Consider the following 12,463-nt stretch of genomic DNA (forward strand, 5'->3'; position numbering starts at 1 on the left):
GATGATGGGTGTTAGAGAACTCGAGAACCGTTTCGTCACAACCTTGAAGAACTGCGTGAAAATAACGGAACTGAAAAAGATTCATTGCCACATCGTGAAGCTCTCACTGTCACAAAGCAACTTTTTGGCTACCAAGATGGTGGATTTATGCGACAACTTGGGCCACGTAGGTTATGCGACCTTGTTGTTCCAACAACTAGTTGACCCGAACGTGTTTGCTTACAACGCGATAATCAGAACCTACACCCATAACCACAAGCATTCCCTAGCAATCACTCTGTTCATCCAAATGCTTAGAAATCCAACGAAATCAGCTTTTCCAGACAGATTCACGTTCCCGTTTGTGATAAAATCGTGTTCGGGTCTTCTGTGTAATTGTTTTGGGCAGCAAGTTCATGCTCTAGTTTGCAAATTTGGGCGAAAATCGCATGCAATAACTGAGAATGCACTAATTGATATGTATACAAAATGTGGTGTTTTGAGCAATGCATACAAAGTCTTTGAGCAAATGACTGAGAGAGACGCAGTTTCTTGGAATAGTTTAATGTTTGGGTACGTGCAATTGGGGCAGATGAAGAGTGCAAGGGCACTGTTTGATAAAATGCCTTCTAGGACTATCGTTTCTTGGACTAATATGATAAGTGGGTATGCTAGAACTGGGTGTTATGTTGATGCATTGGACATTTTTCGTGAGATGCAAATGGTGGGTGTTGAACCCGATGAGATCAGTGTTATGTCTGTTTTGCCAGCGTGTGCACAGCTTGGGGCTCTTAAGATGGGAAAATGGATTCACATGTATTCGGATAAAAATGGGTTTATGAAGAAGACTGGTATATGTAATGCACTGGTTGAAATGTATGCCAAGTGTGGTTGCATCGATGAAGCTTTGCGCTTGTTTGATCGGTTGGTTGAGAAGGATGTGATTTCATGGAGTACCATGATTGGAGGACTGGCAAATCATGGAAAAGGTTATGAAGCAATTCAACTCTTTCAAGTCATGCAGAGAGTAGGAGTCGCTCCTAATGGGATAACCTTTCTTGGTGTTTTGTCAGCTTGTGCTCATACAGGGTTATGGAATGAGGGATTGAAGTATTTTGATGTGATGAGGCTGGATTATCATATAGAGCCACAGATTGAGCACTATGGTTGCCTAGTTGATCTTCTAGGACGGTTGGGACGCCTTGATCAGGCTCTTGAAACAATACTGAAGATGCCACTAAAACCAGATTCGAGGATATGGAACTCTTTGCTGAGCTCTTGCAGGATTCATCGTAATCTTGAGGTTGCTATCGTTGCAATGGAACAGCTTTCGGAGCTTGAGCCTGAGGAATCTGGGAACTATGTCTTGCTTGCTAACATATATGCAGAACTTGGCAAGTGGGAAGGTGTATCAAATATTAGGAAACTCATAAGAAGCAAGAGGATAAAGAAAACCCCCGGTAGTAGCTTGATTGAGGTTGACAACGTTGTTCAAGAATTTGTATCAGGTGACGATTCAAAGGCGTTCTCGCAAAATGTCTTTAGGATACTAGAAGGTTTGGCTTTACACCAAAGTAGAACCAATGACTTGATAGAATTTGTCGACGAAGATGCAGGTCAAGTTTATAGTTAAATTATTTAGTTCGACACTCGATTTTTTTTTCCCTTCCGTTTTAATGTTGAGTTTGCATAACTAAAACTAATTTTGCCTTAGCCAGAGAATTTCATATGAAAGAACCGAAACTGTCACCAGTGATAAATCAAATGGTTGACTCTCCATGACAGTTTTGCTTTCAGAATCCAATAGGTTCAGGTAAACATGAAAATAAGCACATACATAGCAAATAAAAGATGACGAAGGCCCTAAGATCCTTGTGAATCTAACTGTTTACCAGTATAAGTAGGTAGATCAATTCAACGCCAAGTATGTAGAAAACGTTTTTAAATTAGAATGCAGCATATTGGATTAGGCAACCAAAGTCTAAGATGTTTGATCGGACGGCACAATGCGTCTGTATATGGCTTGGAAAGTTTGTCCCCCATTTCTAGCAACCTTTTGCCCTTCTTCAGTAGCAGAACTTAAAAGCTTCACAACTGGATCTGCTTGAAGTTCTTTCTCAGTGAGGGCTTCAAACATAGGGTGATTCTCCAGACAAGACTTCATCCAGTCCCCAAGCTCTTCTACGTCGGTTATTGTGTATATAATTCCACCAACCTCAAGAACATAAGCATACTCATCCAGCAAGAATGGACTGATTACCCGGCGGCGATGATTCTTCTCTTTAAAATGAGGATCAGGAAACAAGAAGAACATCTTTGAGAGTTGTCCTTTCTCAAAGTAATTGGGAATGTACTTCATAGAGTTGGTCCGCACCACAGAAACATTTTGGTATTGACCTGGATTCGCAACCCTTAAAGATACAATTCGTTCCTTGACATACTCAGTCACTTTATCTCTAAGTTCCATTCCAATCATCAATGTTTCTGGGAACAGAGTGGAAAGACTGATGAGCAGCCCTCCAAAACCACAGCCAATATCAGCAAACTGTATCTTTTTGGAACTATCCGCTTGACCAGATGGAGGAAATAGCTGTGGATAATGGAGGGAATAATCGACATGACTGGGTGATATGGGCACAGGGAAGTGAGAATCACTCAGTGGATTGCTGTGCGCTCGTGCTCGATAGAAGCGCTTTCGGGGTAATCCTGTTGACTTGCTGATAGTTGGATTTACCCGAGTCTCAGACATGTCTATTTATTCAAACTGCAGTACAGTAAAAACCAAAATCTTCAGAATCAAGATATACTGACGATCGATAAAGAAACACTTTTTTTTTTAGTACAATACTAAGCAGAGATATAGGACCAAAAACTTGTGAGTAAATATCAAGGTTCCATTAATTTCATGCCGTTGATTTTTAATCAGAAATCCTGATGTATATACGTTGCAAATCAACAATAAACCGATGATTCAGACATGAAACATCAAGAAGATTGAAATTGATAAACTAGTTTCGTCCAACCTACTACTCTGAGAACGAGAATTGAATCTTGTAAGTTTGTGTTGCAGGAAATATAGCGAGTAGGTGGTGTGCATGCCAATTTGGATAACATTCCACAAAGGGAATCGTCGCAAAACAAACCTAAAGTTCACCCTATATCAAACTCGAACGAAGAAAAAATGGAACAGTATGCGATTGACTACGGAGAATTATCGATCGCAATCACAAAAAACATTAAAATCTTTTTTTTGAAGTGAGAGACAGAAAAGAAGAAGAAGAAGATGTTTGGGATTAAATAGGTTACCTAACAGAGAATTTGGGAGAAAATAATTGGATTATTCGAAACTGATACAGAATGCAGTGACTTTGGTGAGCTTCTGGAGGTGGCGGTTTTAGCAGCAACAAAACGAAGGTGATGAAACTGAAACTGATACTGAAACAGAAACAGGCTTTCAATTGAAGCAGAGGTGAAGGAGGGAACAATGTTTGGGCTACTAATGTTGGGCCTGCATTCCCTCTCGGCCCAATGTATTAGGCCTGATTGAGACTGTGCACTTTTTTTGAACTGGTTAAACCTAATTGGTTTTAAGTGAACTTCAATCGTATAATTATAATTTTTGTAAATAAAGTTTGGGATCTTTTATTTAAAAAAAAACTCTTATTGAAAATGTTAAATCTACCATGGTGTATAAATATGTTTTTAGGTTAATAAGATTCTCTTTTGTAAAAATTTCATGTACTTCTGGAAAAAATTGGCAATTTATTTTTTCATAAATATTTCTTGCATGTATAAAATTAATTAAAATTGAAATAAAACTTGGAAGAAAAAAAGCTTGAAAATTCTGTGCTAAAGTTGGATTCTCTTCAAAAGGTGTCCTGCTATGTAATTAAGATGCAATTAGGAATACTTGTCTTGTTTATCCCAATTTACGCAGATGTAATTAAGATGCAATAGCATGTATTATTGTAAAATTTCGTTGGGCTTAATCCTTCACTCTCGTTTGTTCCCTATATTCAGTGCCTCTAGTCTCTACGAGATATTGAAGTACAAAGGTTTTTCTACCCACAGCCAGAAGTGCATAGGGGAAAGGGTTTGATATATTTTCCAACTTAACATATCTGTTCATACTTTTTTTTTTTAAATGTTAAGCTCACCTATAATTAAGCAACTGATAATAGCTAAATTTTATTAAAAGAAAAAGTATTTATTATATTTTATAACTTTAAGACAATAACTATGTAATCTTTTTCATAAAAAATTACTATTTATGAATACACTTAAAACAAATTCCTTTTTTTACAAGAAAAACGGCGCACCAAAAGATTAATTAACACAAGATTCTACAGGAAAATTAATCCAGTGGTATTAAGGGTTGGCTTCTTTGATGCAAAGGGTTATCTAAATTTGGATCCTTTCGTATTGATTGATAATATACCATAATTATGCTAAAGATTTACAAATAATCAAACTAAGTTTTTATTTGATAAAATTTATGTCATTTTCTTTTTAATATAGTTTATCATGTATATGATTTAACAAGGTGATGGAAATCAAATTCGTGTTATTTTATCATGATCAGTCGAATAGGAAACTTGGACTTTAATTGCAGTTTTTAGTAAAAGTTTTCTGCTTCTGTATGCATTCCTCTTGGGTAATATATGAACATCTTTCTGTCCAAACAACTACCCTTTTGAATATATTGTATCCTCTTTGGAAACCAAAATTTATCAGCTGCGTCAATGTATCCTTATTTTACTTTTCCTGCATTCTATAACTATTTCAACAACTTCAATTATGTATTTCTGTTTAATGCATTAAACGAAACGAAAGGTAGCTTGAGGCTTATGTTAATTATGAAAGGACTAATTGGTAAGTTGCAGTTTTTATATTTATTATTTAATTTTGAAGTGCTTGACAAGTAAGATTACATGCATAACCTGTCACACATTAGAGCTAGGGATGTTCTTTACTTCTTCGCCTCTTCCTCTTTCATGACAAATGCACGTCAACCACTTCACCATTAGCATTGACAAAGTCGCAGCAAGCTCTACATAATTAAGCTAAATTAAGACGATCTCGATCGAAAAAAAAGTAGTATGAGATGTACTTATTATTGTGGAGCATAGACTTATATACATATCCCATTCCACAAATGATATTTGTTGTTGTGGAGCAAACCCATGATTGAGTGACTGCATATATAAAAATAGAGATGCACCTAGAAGTTAATAATAATCTCACTTATTTCAATGACGATTCAGGCAAAATAAAATACTTATCTGATATTTTTCTGTTCTATCTGAGGTTTGAACCAATCGATGGGGAAAATTTTATTTGTTTTTAGACAACAATATCACTCATCAAATATGGTAACCCAATTGATGGTGGAGCCAATCGGAGCTGGGCACAGCTCCTCAATCTCAAAACAGTACTTTTTCATTTTATTAATTTTTTTATATAATTTTAATTTTTACCCTAAAAATAAAAAAATTGCAATAAAATTATGTGAGATTTACTGATGCTTGTTGTTTTATGTGACAAAAAAGTTGATTTGTTTTAAATAAGATCTAAAATTTGTGTCCTGAAAATAAGTGTTGAAAGAGCTTTCATTTGTCCTCTTAAATGAATTTTTTAACTCGATTTAATTCAGTTAAAATTAATATTTTCACTATACTAAAAAAATAAAAAATATTTTTATGTTTTTAATCTTAAAATATCTAAGGTATAAATATGTTTATCTTGGTAATCTTAAATTATTTAAGAGTATGTTTAAAATCTATTAAAAAATGTGTTAACGTAAAAAATATAACTAATAGTATTAAAGTAAATATAAATTTATATTTATTTAAACGTAAAATCAAACACGCACTAAATACACAAAAAGTGGCCAAAATAATTTATAAAGCAACCATGTCAACAGGTCATTAAAATAATTAATTGTTTAGACTTTTTGGTAAAAATCTAATTAAAAGAAAGATAAAAGGAGAAAAATTTATAATAATCTTTATACAGTATCTAAATTAAATTTTTAAATATGTATATAATAATAATAATAATATAACATTGGTGTCAATATTTTATTGATATGAATAATCTAACCTTATAATTTTAATCCTCTGTCTCTCTCTCTCTCTCTATATATATATTACAATTTTGTGTCTAAATCACAATAAACATTTACCACAAAATAACATAAGAATTTTCGCTTTTGTGACCTAATTCTTGTAATGTCCAATTACAAGATTACAAAGTAGCCAAAACATTGTCTGTGTGTGTGACGATTCTAACAAGATCATATCGATCAAAAAGTCATAAATTAACTTACAGAAGTAATATGAATAAACTCAACTTAAGGGATAAAGAACTTTTTATGCTGTTTTTGCGGTACACCGTGCTTATGGTGTAAAAGAAGTATTAACAGCTCAGTTTTAAAAGAATGATAACTCCAAATTAATTTAGTAACCTTATATTAAACTCTTGTAACACCGACACAATGTGGAACAAATGGACAAAGAGTACAAGACAAGGGCCAATGTTAGATATGGAAATTGTTTGATAGTGCCGACATAAAACCGTAATTATCTAGCACTCTCATTAGAGTAGAGTATATTTAAAGCTTAAAATTTTGATACGCCGGTCTGTTACTTAATTAGCTAAAGCAGACACTGTTGATTTTATTTTATATTTGTCAAAATAATATGTATGCATATCAGCTTAAGTGATGAACGAGTAGGCTACACTTGATTGGTTATCCGTTATCGTTTGTTAACATCGTTTTTGTCTCTATCTTTACTTCTATAATCTTGATACAGTGATATAAGTATATCATCTGCTTCTGTCATGATTAATCAATGTTGACGAAAGCAACAACATAATAATCAGAAGTAGTACATTCATGGGAATAGCGATATAAACCAGTATATATATTCATTTAACAAGAAATATTTTAGGTTTTTGTTTTGGTTTGCAGATCCTAAATCTTGATCAGTTTCATTAAATTGACTGTACATAAAGTAATTGTATTCCATGATGTCTTATTGAGATCCAACTTGCAACAATCTTTTGCAGAAAAAGATACACCCGAAAAGCTGACAAGTTAACGTACATTTCATGTATGAGAAATTTTGTCCATTATGAGCAAGATTTATTAATTATTTTTTAAATGAATTCAATTGCATATATTCTGATGACATGTTCTCTGATGATAGAGCTAGTATCGTGAATGGTACCTGTGAATATCATGTTAACTAGTAGCCGGTTCTTCCGCCATTTTGCGGCAGCACTAAGCATCTTAAAAGAAAAAGTTAACTTTTTGATTGGTTCTATTTATTATGTGTCGAGTTCCTATATGAACTATAAATATAGTTAAAGTAGAGAAACAATCGTGATCATACGAGCTAGTTTTTAGAATTAAGTTAGAGTCTAACTCAAATTCAATAACATGGGCCGGATATTCGTGTGGAAATATAGTCTATACTAACACATGCTTTTATATGATGATGGCTATCAAATTGTCATAGCATTAATTCTTTCGTTGCTCCCAAAATAAACTTGTTATACTATACCTGTCTGCACTCTTGAAGCAACCTCACGATCAATTTATCTTCTGGGTTAGCAATTTCCATGTTTGATTAGGATGTGATTCTATCACACATAAAGATTACCAAGGTGGTCCATATCCGGAACTTGATGGAGAATAATGATGATTGAGACGCTTAAAATTTGATTAGTTGAAGACTTGAAGTGTCGGATAAAGAATGCAATAATGCATTGTGATGATCAATAAAACGACGCATTTGTGTCAGCTATTGTTTTCATTTTTATTAGTTTACATCATAACTAACCTACCGTTGACAAAAATAATCAGATTAAAAGGCTGCACAATACAATCAGTATACTGACGAAATTAACCTACACCGCAAGTTTGGTTCGCACATACACGTATTTTAATTGTTACAGGTGTCTCTTGCATATATGAATGAAAACATGTTAGAATTCTAGCTATATCGTTTGCTTGGATTAGACGGTAATACTTATGATCACTATCCCACCTACACAAAATCTAGCATTTATGCTCGTCTGAATAAAGGTTATGGCATGTTCATTTCAGATAATTTATGACAGCATAGCAGAAAGAGTACAACTTGCATTAAGATTATGTATGTGATATATAAGTCTGATGGAAGAGATATTCCACGCCTTCTTAGATGTGGATATGCCTCCTAGTCGTAGATAACCCTATCCAATAGAGTTAGCATTTACATATACATAGTGTTTTTCTTTTTACTTAAAATGAAGAGGCATGTTAACGCAAGCTAAGCCTTAATTAAAGATCATATATATTTTTACTTGAAGCGTGTTGATCATTCATTTTTCTGTGTAAAGCATTACTTTGGGTTTATGCCACATCAATTGACTATACATTTTTATTATACGGTTAGTTTCACCGATAAAAAGTAGTCTTTCACAATCTGTGAGGAACAAGTAGGCTACCATCTGTCTAAGTCAGGAAGTTTTTGCGGTAGTCAATTTCTTAAAATATACATACTGCTTACCGAGATCAGCAACTTCAAATTTTGTTGAGAAAATATATTTTTATAATAAATTTGAATAATCTCCTTACAACAAAAAGAGATAAGAAAAAAAGTTTAAGATAAAACCACTAATGTAATGAAAAGAGATTAAAAAAATAATTTTAAGCGAAGTATTACAAAAAAATACAGTATAACTATAATTTGTTTTGATTTGCAGAGTTACATACACTTTGTTCAGGTTGAGACGTGTGGGCGTGCAATTACAAGCCTATAGCTTTTAATATAGTAGAGACTAATGTATAGTAGTTTCATTCAAGTATTAAATATCCTTTCCCATGACCCCCTCCCAAACCCCAACCCCAACAGCAAAATTTGCAGTTATTGCTTAGTTTTTCTCAACTAATTTTGTGGTTAGAATTTTTACTGAAAAGTATGCAAAAGAATTTTAAAATATTAAGGTAGACACATATGTTTAACTGGCTAACTATGGAGGCATAAACTCATCAATGTAGATACGTATCCTTGAGTCAATTTCATGCCTTTCAGTTCTATGAATTTGATTTACCTCATGATCATCACATCTAATAATTATATCGAATTGCAAATCAAAACCCATCAAATTTAATTATGATTTATTGTCTACGTAAAATTTCTTGCACAATTAACAATATCATTAAATCAAATGTTATTAATATCACCAAAAGAGTTTGAGATACTACGTGGCAAAATGAGTTTAACTGAACTCGTTAGTTAAATTCCTGCATCTCCAGCACATAAAGCTTGTGACCCCTGGTCTGAATTCCAATTATTTTCTGAATTTGAAGCTTCAATGAAAAGATTAATTGATCTTTTCAGAACAGGTAAATATGATGGAGACAGTTTAATTAGATTATTTTGAAGTGAATAATAAGTAAGAAGAAGGTTGTGATGGTCGGATATTTGAACATTTGTGTAAGCTTTGAAACACATTTTTGCTTCATAATTCAACGCTAATGCCGTGAATCTTTCCAATATCATAACTACCTACCTTTGAAAAAGTATCAAAAATTAAAAGACTACAAATATTTCACTGTCTTCCCGACAATTTAAACTACGTATTAAACAAGTAATGTCGCTTTCTCATTTGAAGACAAGATTAGTTATAAAACACAAAAGCATTAGCCTATTGTTAATTGAAATTTCTCGTAAGCTTGGCCTTTATATTACACATATGGGTACAAAAACACTACTAAAGTGTGTCTCTGCTTGAATTTACTTGTAGTTTTATTTTGGGACCGGCCCCTATACATACATGGATGTTGATGTATTTGCTCACATTGCATTTCCATATCAACATCCATTTACCTCTTTTAAGAGTAAAAATCCATATATAATTTTTTATAAAAAAAAAGTGAATTTAAAAGGGGTGGAATTTAAATCATTAGCGCAGGATTTGGATATGTATATGAAGTTATAACTTACAAGTTCATTGTCGTTATATCAAAAAGTGGGTTAAAATTTAAGACATAGAAAAGTTAGTAAAAGTATATCTATTCTTTTTTTAATGTCTTTTAATTTTATGAGTCAAATTCTAACAACATATACACACACACATGTGGTTTTAGGGCTGGTCTAACATCTATATCGGTCATTTTAAAAAAAAAGAAGACCTTTTTTATTAATAAAAAATTATTTATTAAACTTATTATAATTTTATTTAAAATTTAATCTTTATTTTTAGTAAAATGTAAAATTATCAAAAGAGAGAAAGTTATAGGTAACATTTTGACCAATTTTTAATCATAAAAAGTTAAAATTAACAAAAAGAGAATTAAATTAAAATTATTTTTTTAATTTTTAAATTTTTTATTTAAAAATTACTTTCATGTTAAAAATTATTGAGTTATATATGGTAAGACCTTAGACTTTGTAGCAAATAAAGAAAAGAAAAAGCTCATAACTAGTTTATATAAAAATTTGGTTCATAAAAAAATAATTTTTTTAGTTCTTTGTGAAATTGTATTTGACACAACTTAATTTTTTAAATAAAAAATGTAAATTAATGCGATAAGTCAACCTGCTTTACTATAATAAGATAAATGAGCGTTTTAAATAATTTTAGTGAGCTAATATTATTTTTATTTTCCTAAAAATTTATTGAGTAACAATATTTGTTTGGATCATACAGGAGAGCCTTTACCCAAATTAGGATTAGGCCGGCCCTGTAAAGTTGTGTGCCACAAAAAGTAGTTTCACCTTCTAATTAAATTTCAGATCAGAATATAAATCTACATCCTTCCTTGGATAAAAAATGAAAAATTGCAACTAATTAACACATTCTTTAAAATATTTTCTAAATAAACTTTTAATTATTAGATAAAATTATAAAAATTATGTGAATTACACTTTTTTTATTTTAATATTTTTTTTATTTTTATAACGTTTAATAAAATTTAGTTAATAATTAAGAGTGTGTTAAAGAATGAGTTGTTAGAATTGCCTTCCTTTTAAGAATAGCTGTTTTGTTAATTTAGTTTTCTCAAAGTTTAAGTCGATCATTTAACGGATGGTACGAAGCCAGAGTTTTGTTTCATGCATGATGTCACAAAGAACATTTACATTCAGATTTTCCAATTAATGCAGACAGAAAAATGATGTAAACATGTAATCAGTGATTGTGCTTCAATTAAGATCGAGCTAAATGAGGATAGAAAAACGATATTTAGGGCCCCCTATATTTAATGAAACTTACGGGTATTGCGGTTTAAATTAAACTAGATAATAGAAATTCGAAACCACTTATAATTACACAGCATACGAACAAAACGCAATCGTATTTCTCATCACAGAAACAAGTGGTTTTTGCTATAATTAATGAGAAATAATGTCTTGATCGTTTATGATCATGTTTTTCATAATTTAATAGTCTCACTACTCAATACGTTATTAAACATTAACTTTTTTTATTAAAAATTATGGTACGATTAAATATATCTGTAGTATTTAAAATAAAAAATTAATTTGTATGCAGTTATCATAATTGATTTACTTTTAACATTTTAGAAACTCATTGTCACTATTTACTGATGACCTGGACAAAACAAAGAAAATATCTTACCACAGGCAGCCAAACAAAGACTACCCAGCGCAGCATAGAGTTGAATGTGAGGTTGGAATAGATAGCTAATAGCTTCACTCTTAGAAGTAGCAGTAAGAGAAGTGCAACAAAAGGTATCAACTTGGATCTTCAGTATTCCACTGTAAAATACCTACCAAGACCCATAGGGTCATTGTTAATTATGACATGTATTTTACGCACCACTTGTCCCTGCTCTACACTATGATTTCCAAATGGTTGCAACTTCCTCAATTTTTTGTCAAACAAATTAATTACATATACTTTAAGGAGCAAAAGGTCCTCAAAGAATTCGAAAAAAATATATATAGAACGGTAAGCGGTCAAGACACGGATCTCTGTAACGTGTGGTAAGTTCACATTCGAGCTTTAGCCAAAGGAGAACGAACTAACAATATATCAATTGATATCATTAGATAGCTTCGCATAGAGATTTTCTCATACAATATACAATGGATTAATAAGACATATGGGTCATCTGTAATTCCATTTTCAACTCCACCTCCCTAGGCTGATTTTTTAAACAAATTTAAGTATAATATTTTAAGATTTAATATAAATATTTTGAAATGAAAATTAAGATCATAAAGTGATAGAGTAAGAATTACCTATCATTGATTTAAATTTAATTATTAATTTTATAAACATAATTATCTTTAAATCAACAGTGAACAAGCCTTCACTTTTTTATTTGAGAAGATCTCGATCTAATGTTTTAACATAGAACAAAAAAATAAATTAATTGTGACAATCCCATGCAGAATTTTTCAAAATTGTGAAACAGATCATGATTCTAAATTATTAGTATTAACACTTACTATTTTTTTTTTTT

At 31.8% G+C, this 12,463-nt stretch overlaps 2 protein-coding genes across 3 annotated transcripts; one reads left to right on the plus strand and one right to left on the minus strand.

The window, feature by feature from the left end:
- The first annotated feature begins 1 nt into the window (after position 1).
- LOC113866199 (pentatricopeptide repeat-containing protein At2g20540) lies at positions 2–1,612 on the plus strand. Its single transcript, XM_027501081.1, has one exon. It carries the CDS (start codon positions 2–4, stop codon positions 1,610–1,612), a length of 1,611 nt encoding a protein of 536 aa, XP_027356882.1.
- A 162-nt stretch (positions 1,613–1,774) lies between these two features.
- LOC113865712 (tRNA (guanine-N(7)-)-methyltransferase) lies at positions 1,775–3,424 on the minus strand. 2 transcript variants are annotated; one of them, XM_027500435.1, is made up of 2 exons: positions 3,286–3,424; positions 1,775–2,743 (listed from the first exon to the last, which is right to left on the minus strand). In XM_027500435.1, exon 2 carries the CDS (start codon positions 2,726–2,728, stop codon positions 1,961–1,963), a length of 768 nt encoding a protein of 255 aa, XP_027356236.1. In that variant the 5' UTR covers positions 2,729–2,743; positions 3,286–3,424; the 3' UTR covers positions 1,775–1,960. The 2 variants fall into 2 exon arrangements, with proteins under 2 accessions (XP_027356236.1, XP_027356237.1); XM_027500436.1 differs by having other exon boundaries at positions 1,775–2,748.
- Positions 3,425–12,463: the final 9,039 nt, after the last annotated feature.

The sequence above is a fragment of the Abrus precatorius genome, unplaced genomic scaffold, assembly GCF_003935025.1.
Source record: "Abrus precatorius isolate BTA unplaced genomic scaffold, Abrus_2018 Scaffold4, whole genome shotgun sequence".
In the NCBI taxonomy this organism is placed as follows: Eukaryota; Viridiplantae; Streptophyta; class Magnoliopsida; order Fabales; family Fabaceae; genus Abrus; species Abrus precatorius.

Bases quoted from the DNA above. Each gene is read 5' to 3' on its own strand.
- LOC113866199 (XM_027501081.1), top strand. From the start codon at position 2: ATGATGGGTGTTAGAGAACTCGAGAACCGTTTCGTCACAACCTTGAAG.
- LOC113865712 (XM_027500435.1), bottom strand. From the start codon at position 2,728: ATGTCTGAGACTCGGGTAAATCCAACTATCAGCAAGTCAACAGGATTA.